The 12176-nt window shown below is 44.2% G+C and overlaps 1 protein-coding gene across 2 annotated transcripts in view; it reads left to right on the forward strand.

Moving 5' to 3' along the window:
* LOC100610904 (HLA class II histocompatibility antigen, DP beta 1 chain-like) overlaps window positions 1–8599 on the forward strand; it is a 30559-nt gene extending 21960 nt beyond the window's left edge. For both annotated transcript variants that reach the window (XM_016955245.3, XM_024357138.3), the window contains exon 3: window positions 6483–8599. In XM_016955245.3, the coding sequence (XP_016810734.1) occupies window positions 6483–6616 (134 nt within the window). In that variant the 3' untranslated portion in view covers window positions 6617–8599. The remainder of the gene's footprint in view (window positions 1–6482) is intronic.
* Window positions 8600–12176: the final 3577 nt, after the last annotated feature.

Consider the following 12176-nt stretch of genomic DNA (forward strand, 5'->3'; position numbering starts at 1 on the left):
TTTCTCCAATTGAGGTGCATAGCACTGATAACTGATGGGTTATCATAGGTAATTTGAGTTAGACCACAGAGTTTATTCAAATTGTGTATCTAAACAATTTCAGTATTGGGTGATTTAGCATGAAAGACTTGCAAAGTATTTTCTTGGTATTCAATTAATTTGTGTTCTACTTGGGATGGCAGTTTTATAAACCAGTCAGTCTTTTAAGCTCCAGGAAGCAGGAGAATGGCGTGAACCTGGGAGGCGGAGCTTGCAGTGAGCCAAGATCGTGCCACTGCACTCCAGCCTGGGCGACAGAGTGAAACTCCGTCTCAAAAAAAAAAAAAAAAAAAAAAGCTCCAGGAATTCTTACCCAGTAAAAATGATATGATTCTAAAGTTATCAGAAACCTGTAATCAAGAATACTTTTTGGGGTCCTTTCCATCCTTTCAGGAACCTCCTGAAAGACACCATATTCTAGAACTGTGCCTACTTGTGAAGTTTTCAGAAATTGCACCAGCATTAAGCAATTAACTGTGGAAATGACCTTCCTTCCTTCCTTCCCTTCCTTCCCTCCCTCCTTCCTTCCTTCCTTCCTTCCTTCCACTCTCTCTCTCTCTCTTTCTTTCTTTCCTTTATTTTGAGACAGAGTATCACTCTGTCGCCCATGTTGGAGTGCAGTGGTGCAATCTCGGCTCACTGCAACTCCGCCTTCCAGGCTCAAGCAATTCTCATGCCTCAGACTCTCCAGTAGCTGGAACTACAGGTGTGCAGCACTGCACCAGGCTAATTTTTGTATTTTTAGTAGAGACTGAGTTTCACCCTGTTGGCCATCCCCAAAAGGATATTTAGCCTTAGATTTTGAGAGGGATCTATCTGCTTTTGATTCCTGGTGTTTCATGAGGAAAACAGAGTTATATCCCAAAGCAGGATCGTAGTGCCTCCTCTGTTTTTCCCAAGGAGTCCCAGGCTGTTAGAAGTTACCTTAGGTCCTCTCATGTGTGCAACAAAAGTGGCAAGAAGACAAAATGGAGAAAAACAATTCAGTTGGCTAAAAAGAAAAAATAAATAAATAAAAAAAAACAAAGATCCGAGAAGAGAAAAAACCAAAAGGCCCTTTAAATATACCTATAGCTTGGATATCCACTTTTAATTAAGCTGACTTTTAACTATAGCGCTCTTTCTAAAAAAAAAAAAAAAAAAAAAAATTATTTGTTTGTTTTTAGAGATGGAGTCTTGCTCTCTTGCCCAGGCTGGAGTGCAGTGGTTCAATCTCAGCTCACTGCAACCTCCGCCTCCCAGGTTAAAGCGATTATCCTGCCTCAGCCTCCTGAATAGGTGGGACTACCAGTGCGAGCCACCACATCCAGCTAATTTTTGTATTTTTAGTAGAGACAGGGTTTCTCCATGTTGGTCAGGCTGGTCTCGAACTCCTGACTTCAGGTGATCCACCCTCCTTGGCCTCCCAAAGCGCTGGGATTGCAGGCATGGACCACTGCGCCCAGCCTAAAATAATCATTTTAAATCTCTTATTACTTGACTTTAGCCAGGCCAAACAGCCAATATGTCTGGCTTTTGAACTTTACCAAAGGTAATCTCCCAGGTGAAACCAATAAGCTTTAACAAGGTTATGACTTAACCACAAGTGTACGAAGTATTTTCAAAAAGGTAGCAAGCAATTTTTACAAACTCTAGAATTTCCAAACGTAGCTCAGAGAAAGGAAAATTCAAGACGAGAGTCAGAAGTTGTTCATGAGGGGAAGAGAATCAGCAAATAGCAAAGATCAGAAAGATATCAAACCAAACAGGTCTCATTCCCTGAGCTGGAATTGAACCCTGCCTGGCTGCCATCATAAGATGGCAAAGCTTAGCCATTAAGCTACACCATTGGTGGTTTCCATTGTTCCTCCCAGAAGGAGGAGCCTAAGAGCAGCCAATTTTCAGCTTGCAAAGGCTTTTAACTGCTCAAGATAATTTTTAGAGCTAACTATGACATGAACTCCAAAATTCCTGTCCTCCAGAGGGTGGAGACCAAAAGTACCATCATGTGATTATAAGGTCAAGCTCCCAATGACATAAAACAAGATGACAGGGAAACCTTATCCAGTGTTTTTTTGTTTCAGGGACCTGCAGTTTGTAACTGACCAGTTTGCCAGGCTGGCTTGAACAGCAGACTTCTGGGAGTCCTAGGCCCACATTTTATCCTATTTAACCCCTTTTATGACCAAATGACACAGAAAGACCAATTCATAGCACAAAGTACACCAGATTTGCTACAGCTTAAGATTGGCTCACAAATACTTTTTTTTTTTTTTTTAATTTTGAGACGGAGTCTCGCTGTCGCCCAGGCTGGAGTGCAGTGGCGCGATCTCGGCTCACTGCAGACTACGCCCCCGGGGTTCACGCCATTCTCCTGTCTCAGCCTCCCGAGTAGCTGGGACTACAGGCGCCTGCCACCTCGCCCGGCTAATTTTTTGTATTTTTAGTAGAGACTGGGTTTCACTGTGTTAGCCAGGTTGGTCTTGATCTCCTGACCTCGTGATCCACCCGCCTCGGCCACCCAAAGTGCTGGGATTACAGGCGTGAGCCACCGCACCCAGCCTCACAAATCCTTTTTATCATTAATTAAAACTTTGCAGAGGAGACAGTGATTTTTACCACTCCTACAACCGTTTCCACACACAGAGAGAGGCCAGAAGTCTGACTGCTAAGAAATTCTTACCCTTTTGCCAGCATGCCAGGCTTCTGGGTTCCCTCTTTCTGAGTGGCCCTAGCGACCCTGTTAGCTGCACATAGCCTGGGGGCCAAGCCACAACACAAAGGAAAATCATCTTTTTTGATTTCAGGGAACCATAGGCAAAAGCCTCTCAATTTTGTAAGATGCTGCCCAAGAGATTGCATGAGGGAACTGAATTAGCATTTTCCCTTCCAGCCACAGCAAAATACATGGGACAAAACATAGACATTAGCCACTCTGCTTAGTGCCCAATATTGAACTGGTAAGGCTTAAACTTGCCCCTGGTGGGGCTCTGCTATCTTTAATCTATTCAAAGTGGGGTGGAATGGCCTCCAGCCAGAAGTTTCAACATGTGATCTCTAGACAAGATATAATAGAAAGCTAGAAAAAGGAGGCGGGGTGTGGTGGCTCACGCCTGTAATCCCAGCACTTTGGGAGGCTGAGGCGGGCAAATCACGAAGTCAGGAGATCGAGACCATTCTGGCTAAGACGGTGAAACCCCGTCTCTACTAAAAATACAAAAAAAAAAAAAAAAAAATTAGCCAGGCGTGGTGGCGGGCGCCTGTGGTCCCAGCTACTCCGGAGGCTGAGGCAGGAGAATGGCGTGAACCTGGGAGGCGGAGCTTGCAGTGAGCCGAGATCGCACCACTGCACTCCAGGCTGGGCGACTAGCAAGAATCCGCCTAAAAAAAAAAAAAAGAAAGAAAGAAAGAAAGAAAGAAAGAAAGAAAAAGGAAAGAAGAGAAAGAGAGAAAGAAAAGCAATGTCTGCAGCAGGGTGGGGAAGGCAAAGAGTTCAGGGAGGACAGAGGAGGACCCACCTATTGCAGTGACACTAAATTAAAAGTTCAGGGCCGGGTGCGGTGGCTCATGCCTATAATCACAGCACTTTGGGAGGCCAAGGTGGGCGGATCACCTGAGGTCAGGAGTTCGAGACCAGCCTGACCAACATGGTGAAACCCTGTCTCTACTAAATACAAAAAATTAGCCGGGCATGGTGGTGGGCGCCCATAATCCCAGCTACTCGGGAGGCTGAGGCAGAAGAATCACTTGAACCCGGGAGGCGGAGGTTGCAGTGAGCTGAGATTGTGCCACCGCACTCCAGCCTGGGAGACAGAGTGAGACTCCGTTTCAAAAAAAAAAAGTTCAGGCAGCTGCTTGTCAGTCATGAAGGATCTTTTCCAGCCGTCTCATCAGCTCTCAAGTTTCCTGCTTTGGGGAGAAAAAAGTTCCCCATGTCCCATGATCCTGTACATGCCTAATCCTGTCACACACAGCCATCAGCGAAAAGCGCAAGGCAGATTTAATTTTTTAAATCAATTAGTTGTTTAAGCTTTTTAATTCTTTTTTGTAAAGTCTTTGAATGCAAATATTGAAATTTTTTAGAAGCTTCTGCATATCAATAGGCATCCCTACATGAGACTGTACATGAGACTAATTTGGGAGCCCTCATTTTCAAATGCACTTCAGTGCAGTGTTGTTCTTTTGGAATGTTCTACTGCAAGTTATCTTTAGTAAAAAAAAAATTTTTTTTATTTGAGACACAGTCTCTGTCACCCAGGCTGGAGTGCAGTATTATGATCTCAGCTCATGGCAGCCTCCACCTCCTGGGTTCAAGTGATTCTTGTGCCTCAGCCTCCCGAGTAGCTGGAATTACAGGCACATGCCACCATGCCTGGCTAATTTTTTTTTAATTTTTAGTACAGACAGGGTTTCACAGTGTTGGCCAGCCTGGTCTCAAACTCCTAGCCTCAAGCAATCTACTCACCTTGGCCTCCCAAAGTGCTGGGATTACAGGTGTGAGCCACCATGCCTGGACAATTTCTGTAAGACATTGCTCCTTCCAGGGCCTAATACTTATGCATGTATAATCCAGAAGGAACTCAGTTCTTCAGAAATTCAGTATCACATTTTTTACCTCAAATACTGGCTTTGCTCTCAGGTCCCTTGTTCAACTTAGCCAATGATTTTTTTTCGTACCTAAGTGCACAAGAAAAATAAAGGAGTAGAACACAAAAATCCCTGTGAAATTCCAAAAGCCAAATTTTACACCTCTGCAATATTGCCATTTAATACTGGTTTCTTTCTGATCCAGTTAGATGTAAGAGGTCTCTAACCGGATCCAAGCCAGTTAATTACTGGAGCCAATCCGATCCTGGACTCAGTTCAATTTCTTTCGCGACTTTCAAACCCAATCAGGATCAGAAATTTACTCAAAGAAACTCAGAGAGCTCAACACACAAATCTGTGGAGCTTCGGAATCTGCGAGAGAACTTACCACGATCCCCAGCTGCTCCGAGAGAGAAAGAGACACAATGGGCCTGGAGGGTACCTCGCTAGGTCACTCAGCACTTCTGGGGGTCATTAGAAGCTCTACTTCCAACCCCACTTCTGACACCACCTGATAAAAGAAAAACTTCAGCCGAATAAATTTTAAATGAGGTTAATTGCGCAATAAACAATTCACAAATCGGGCAGCCTCCCAAGCCAGAGTATGCTCAAAGTCTCCAGCACAGCTGCGTGGTGGAAGAAAGTTTATGGACAGAAAAAGAAAAGTAACATACAGAAAACAGAAGTGAGGTACAGAAACAGCCAGATTGGTTACAGCTCAATGTTTGCCTAACTTGAACACAGTTCAAACAGTTAGCTACATATGATTGGCCAAAACTCAGTGATTGGCACAAGTGTAGGCTACGGTCTGTTTACACCTCCACTTGTTATAGTTCATGATGTACAGAGAAACCTTTAGGCCAAACTTAAAATATGTAAGGAGGCAACTTTAGGCTAAACTTGATTTAACAGAGGAAATTATTTTACATATTGGGGAACTGACCACAGAAGTAAAGTAACTCACCCAAGTCACACAACTCCTGGTAGAAACAAAATTGCGTAGTCCCCCTACCCCATTCCCATAGGATCTCAGAACCCCTACAGGACCAGACATACAAAATACTGATATAGCCACAGAGAAAGGCAGGGAAGTAGGGAGATGAAATAAAAATCTTTCAGGGAAAAAAATAATGAAGGACATGAAAAGACCTCCAGAGTCTTAGTGCTATTTATAGACTTCAAGTTATGTTCTTACTGTTAGAATAAAAATGGTACCTTATATAATTTTATCAAAACACTTTCATTTTAAGGCATAGTAAATTTAAAAGTGTTGTCATTCACATAACATTCACAAAATGTTCTTGTTGAATGTATATTTTCAAGTGTAGTTCTACCTGGAAATAAAAGTTGTTGCATTTGAAACACCTATGGGATAGTATCTTAGCTTTACCTGATGTATAAGACGCAGCAAAAGGTTGACAACGAAAAAGTCTATTACTATTACAGTAAAAGAATAAAGATGAGAGAGCATGGAGTCCAGCCTGGAAGAGGAAGTGAAGCGAAATGACACTGCATGGTTGTTGGTCCTAAGCAAGGATTTCCCCTCCAAGCCCAAACGGGGAAAACCAGTCCTCTCCTTGGATGCGTCAAGTGACGGCAAGTTCAGTGTCACACACGGATGCTGAGGGTCCTCCACTGAGTTTATGGGCTAGAGAATTACTCACCTACAGAAACAAAGCCCAAAGAAAAAACAGATGAAAAACATGATATACAAGCTGTGCTACAGAGATGTCGTTTGTTCACCTTAGGTTACTTTGTTTTTATTATATTCACAAAGCCTAAAACTAAAGGTCCGTGCATTTTAAAGCAAATTCCACCTTCAAATGTTAATTTTCATTCTGTTAAATAAACACTCATTGTGAATTTTCACTCTTTAGGCACTAAGGATGTAACTCAGAAGACCTGGGCCTTGTCCTCAAGCTGCTTGAAATCCAAAATCCAAAGAGACAAAGAAAAGAAGATTGCTACATGTGTATTTTATTTTGTGTTTTTTAATTTTTTATTTCCATAGGTTATTTTGATCACCACTGAGTGCCATAAGATATACACTGGAGCCACTCAGGAGCATAAAGAGGGCATTTTTGAAAAATGAGATTTAGGAAAGTTTCCTAGGGATAGTGTTTACCTGAGGTTAGCAAAACAGAGAAAGGGGAAATGACATGTCCAGCAGGAGAAGCAGGCTCAGGAGGAGAGAGGCATGAAGTTGCAAGGAGAACTGCAGTTCTTCAGTGTGACTGAAGCCAGGGGAGATGTGGGCCGGGCGGCACTGTAACCTGCCTTGTGTGCTGATGGCAGGTGTTTGCATTTTATCCCACAGGACATAGGAAGTTGTGAAGCACCTTAAGCAGGACAGTAACATGATGAGATTTGTGTTTGGAGGGGGCAGCAGTAGGGAGGATGGGTTGGAGGAGGCTGGTTTGAAAGCAAGACCAATAGGACTCTTCAGCCATCAGATGGGAAGTCATGAGGGTGTAGGCAGGGGCAGGAACAAGGGGTGAGGCGGACAGCGGATGGGTTTGAATGGCAATAATGAAACGAAAAGCCACAGGAATCACTAAATCATGTGCCGGAAGTAGGGATATGAAGGAGTCCAGAATACCCAACGTGGAGAACTGGGGCATCAGTGACTGCAAAGGTGATGAAAAATGAAATAATCGGGAGAAGGTAAGATGTTCTGTTTGGAACATGCTTAGTTTGAATTTCTGTGGGAACAAATGGAGTTAATCCGAGGATAGTGAGCTAAATGGATGGGTCCCAGGCTACGCTAGGTTAGTGACACAGACTGGAAGGGAGTTCATTATAAGTGAAGTTCTAAATTTGGATCGGGTCACTCAAGAAAAGTACATAAAGTCAGAATAGCAAGGGTCTGAGTGTGTGCTCCTGCATCCAGACAAACACAGACACGAAAAAAGAGGCTGAAAAGGAGAAGACTAGAAAGTAGGAGGAAAACAAAGAGGAAGTGGGTTCATAAAAGACAACAGACAGGAGAAAAAATCCAGGAAAGAGGAGCGGACGTATCACAAACACACTCATGACACACAAGAGATAGAGACAGAGAAGTGATCACTGGTTTGGGTTGTATAAAGGTCACCCTGACAGCAGCATCAGAGACGTGGGGAAGAAAAAGGGAGAATGCAGTGGGTTGAGGACTGAATGAAATGAGAGAGAGTCACTAACGGGCTGGGTGTGGTGCCCCACACCTGTAATCTTAGTGCTGTGAGAGGCTGAACAGGAGGATCACTTGAGGCCAGGAGTTTGAGACCAGCCTAGGAAATACAGTGAGACTCCATCTCTGAGGGGAAAAAAAATATATATATATATCTATATATATAATTATCCAGGTGTAGTGACAGACACCTGTAGTCCCAGTTACCCAGGAGGCTGAGGTGTGAGGATCCTTTGAGCCTGGGAGTTCAAGGTTGCAGTGAACTGTGATCACGTGATTGCACTCCAGCCTGGGCAACAGAGCAGGACCCTGTCGAGAGAGAGAGAGAGGAGAGAGAGAGAGAAAAGAAGAAGAAGAAAAAGAAGAAGAAGAGGAGGAGGAGGAGGGAGAAAAGGAAGGAAGGAAGGAAGGAAAAAACCCACACTGCAGACTCCTATTTGAGGAAGCTGACCTCTACAATCTACGAGAGAAACTCCAGAGGAGGTTGCCAAGCCCTGGCTCTTCTCTCTTCAGCGAGAGGACGTGGGGGAAAGGAGACATTTATGAATCTCTTTGAGTCTCAGTCTTTTCATTTCTAAAATTGTGTTAATAAAAGCCTTTCTGAAAATGGTGTTGTGAGGAAGGACATGAGGTTTGGCACTTAGGAGGTGTTCAGTAAATGGTGGTTATTATTGTTAGAATGAGAGAAAGCAAAAGAGAGCCTCAGGCAAAACAGTAAAGAACAGAGAAAACAGAACAGGAAAGGAAACAGCATCTGTGGGCTCCAGAAGCGCCCAGAGCTCCCACCCTCCCTCGCCCACCTGCGCACTCACCCCTGATGGCCCAGGTTCCGAGAGGCTCAGCAGGGCAGCCAGGGCCATGGCTCGCCGGAGGATCCTGGCTCTGCGCTGCCTCCTTCAGTCTTCAGGGTGTATTGCAATGGCCACTGTGCGCCAGACCCCAAGGAGAAAATGAGGCAGCGCAGGGACGGAGGAGCTCCGAATCCAGCACTCCTTTCCCTACGCCTGTCCAGGGAGAAAGGCTGGAGATGAAACAGCCTGATGGGGCTCAACCAACCAGAATACATCAGAAGGGACGCCTCTGTGGCTGGGGAAGGAAGATGCTAGAGCTGCTGGGAGGAAGTGGGAGAATTGTCAGGCACCAGCATAGCCCAGGAAGCCCCTGACTACTGCAGAGTGTAGGGGTAAGTGAAGAAAACGAAAATTAGGACATCATAATCGCCTTCTTCTTAATGAGGAAATACATTACGCAAGTTGGGATTTTTTATTTGTAGTTACTTCTGTGAATGGATGATATTTCTTCATAATTTTACATTGATTCTTTGCATCATAAAGGAATTAATTTGTTACCATTTGATATTATATTGACTCTTTTATAGCTATGATAATTTTGGAGAAAATCTTTGATGTTTTCAAACATATAAGGAGAAGGAAATAATATTTAATTATTTAATTAGTAATTATTATTTTATTTCTTCTTCATGTAAAAATGCGGTGAGGCTGGGCGCACAGCTGAATGAAATTTAAAAGAGTCAGCTGGGCACGGTGGCTCATGCCTGTAATCCCAGCACTTTGGGAGGCTGAGGCGGGTGGATCATCTGAAGTCAGTAGTTAGAGACCAGCCTGGCCAACATGGTGAAACCCCATCTCTACTAAAAATACAAAAATTAGCTGGGCATGGTGGCACGTGCCTGTAATCCCAGATACTCGGGGGGCTGAGGCAGGAGAATCACTTGAACCCAGGAGGTGGAGGTTGCAGTGAGCCGAGATCACACCATTGCAGTCCAGCCTGGGCAACAAGAGCAAAACTCCGTCTCAAAAAAAAAAAAAAGAATGTGGTGATACAAAGAACCCCACTTTAAATTTTATGTTTAAGAACAATTTCTTTTTCTCCTTTATTTTCTGTGTGTATGTGTGTGTATGTGAGAGAGAGAGAGAGAGAGAGAGAAAAAAAGAAAGACAGACAGGGTCTCATTCTGTTAACCAGGCTGGAGTGCAGTAGTACGATCTCAGTTCACCGTAGCCTCCACCTCCTGGGCTCAAACAATGCTGCCAGCCTGCCCAGTAGCTGGCACCACAGGCACATGCCACTATGTGCCTGCATGTTAATTCATGTACTTCCTCTTTCCCAAGTTCTCTAGTTTATAGCATGTCCTTTCCTGAGGAACATAAATCACATGTTATTGTCTGCCCTTCATCCTGAGAGGAAGGAGATAATCACATGGCCATTTTATGCTTGAAGGATTTGGTGATCACTGGGTCCAATGAAGAGCCTCAGGATGAGTCAGTGTGGTTTTACCCAGGCATGGAGAAATTAACTTCTTGATGATGATCAAGTCTCCTTATTAAATAGGAGTGCAACTGATAGAGGATCTCCTTACATTTGCTTTATTTCATGGTGCTGCCCAAATTCATGCTGTACCCTCAGCAGCAAGGAGTGGGACCATTACTCCTGGCGTTCCCAGATGGAACAGACACCAAGCCTGGCTTTGCCACTGAACACAATACAGGACTGATAAAGGTCAGTTCTTAGGAATATGCTTCCCAAATGTAGAAATCAACATAAGATCCCAATTTTAAATAACAGGTATAATAGCATAATATTTTATTTTATTTATTTAGAGATGGAGTCTCACTCTATCACCCAGGCTGAAATGCAATGGCATGATCTCAGCTTACTACAACCTCTGCCTCCAGGGTTCAGGCGATCCTCCCATCTCAGTCTCTAGAGTACCTGAGAGCTAATTTTTTGTTTTTGGTAGAGATGAGGTTTTACCATGTTGGCCAGGCTGGTCTTGGACTCCTGAGCTCAAGTAATCCACCCACCTCAGCCTCCCAAAATGCTGGGATTGCAGAAGTGAGCCACCATGCCCAGCCACATAATACATTATCGTTCTCTTTATATATTATTTGTAGTAAGTTATAGATACACACTTATTCCATAACTCTATGTTCACCAGATCACCTCTTGCAGGTTGTACAGTGAAAATACATCCTTAGTTTCAAAAGATGTGTGTATACCAGATTTTTCAGACATAGGCTTGGTTTTAGAATACAGTTTACTATGATTTTTGTAATTCATCTTAATTGATGTTTAATACTGAGAGAGAAGTCATATTGTCTCCAGTCATTTCATGTTATGATGTGCCACTAAGTCCAAATTTTATATAATAGTAATCAGGAGGCTGGGCACAGTGGCTCACGCCTGTAATCCCAGCACTTTGGGAGGCCAAGGCAGGCAGATCACCTGAGGTCGGGAGTTCAAGACCAGCCTGACCAATATGGTGAAATCCTGTCTCTACTAAAAATACAAAAATTAGCTGGGTGTGGTGGTGGGCGCCTGTAATCCCTACTACTTGGGAGGCTGAGGCAGGAGAATTGCTTGAACCCAGGAGGCGGAGGTTGCAGTGAGCTGAGACCACACCATTGCACTCCAGCCTGGGCAACAAGAGCGAAACTCCATCCCCCACTCCCAAAAAAAAAAAAAGTTATCAGGAAAACTTATAGTTGCTACAATATTATTAGATTAATACGAATTTTCAAAAATGGCAGAGCCTTAACCAAGCTTAAAGAGTTTTTCTTTCTTAACTGAACTTCTTGGATGTGACTACACAAAATTTTGATGAAATATGGTCATAAATTATGATGACAAGTTAGTTTTGGGGGATTTTATATATTACCAGATACCAATGCCAGAGGAAGAGCTATGTTAGGGGTCCTCAGAGCCACCCCAGGTGAGATGATGCCCTAGGAGGACTCACAGGGCTCATCATATGGTCCTACTCAGGGCTCTGATTCATTACAGTAAAAGGATGCAAAGCAAACTCAGCAGAGGGAAAGGCACACGGGGCAAAGCCTAAGAGAAACCAGGCTCAGGCTTCCAAGGATCCTGTCCCCCTGGAGCCACACAGGACACACTTAATTCCTCCCACAAGGAGCTGGGATGCCATGTGTAAAATATCGTCTACCAGGAAGTTCGTAACAGACCAGCACTAGGGCCTTTGGGGGCTTTGGGGGCCTTTGGGGGCCTTTGGGGGCTGAAGAAGTCAGACTTCTTCAGAGAAACAGAGTTTATTGGATATATATAGGTAGATAGATGAGTGGGGATTTATGCTGGGGATTCACTCCCTCAACTATGGAGGCTGAGGAGTTCCACGTTAGGCCTTCTGCAAGCTGCTGAGACAGGGGAGCCTGTAGCATGGCTCAGTCCAAGTCTGAAGGGCTGAGAACCGGGGGAGCTGGTGGAGTAACTCTGAGTCCAAGACCAAAAACCTGGGGGGCTGCTGGTGCAAGTCCCTGAGTGTGAAGGCCAGAGAACCTGGAGATCTGATGTCCAAGGGGAGGAGAATATAGGACTCCCTACTCCAAAACAGAGAGAGAGTGAATTCACCTTTTTTCTGCCTTTT

The sequence above is a fragment of the Pan troglodytes genome, chromosome 5, assembly GCF_028858775.2.
Source record: "Pan troglodytes isolate AG18354 chromosome 5, NHGRI_mPanTro3-v2.0_pri, whole genome shotgun sequence".
Classification (NCBI taxonomy): Eukaryota; Metazoa; Chordata; class Mammalia; order Primates; family Hominidae; genus Pan; species Pan troglodytes.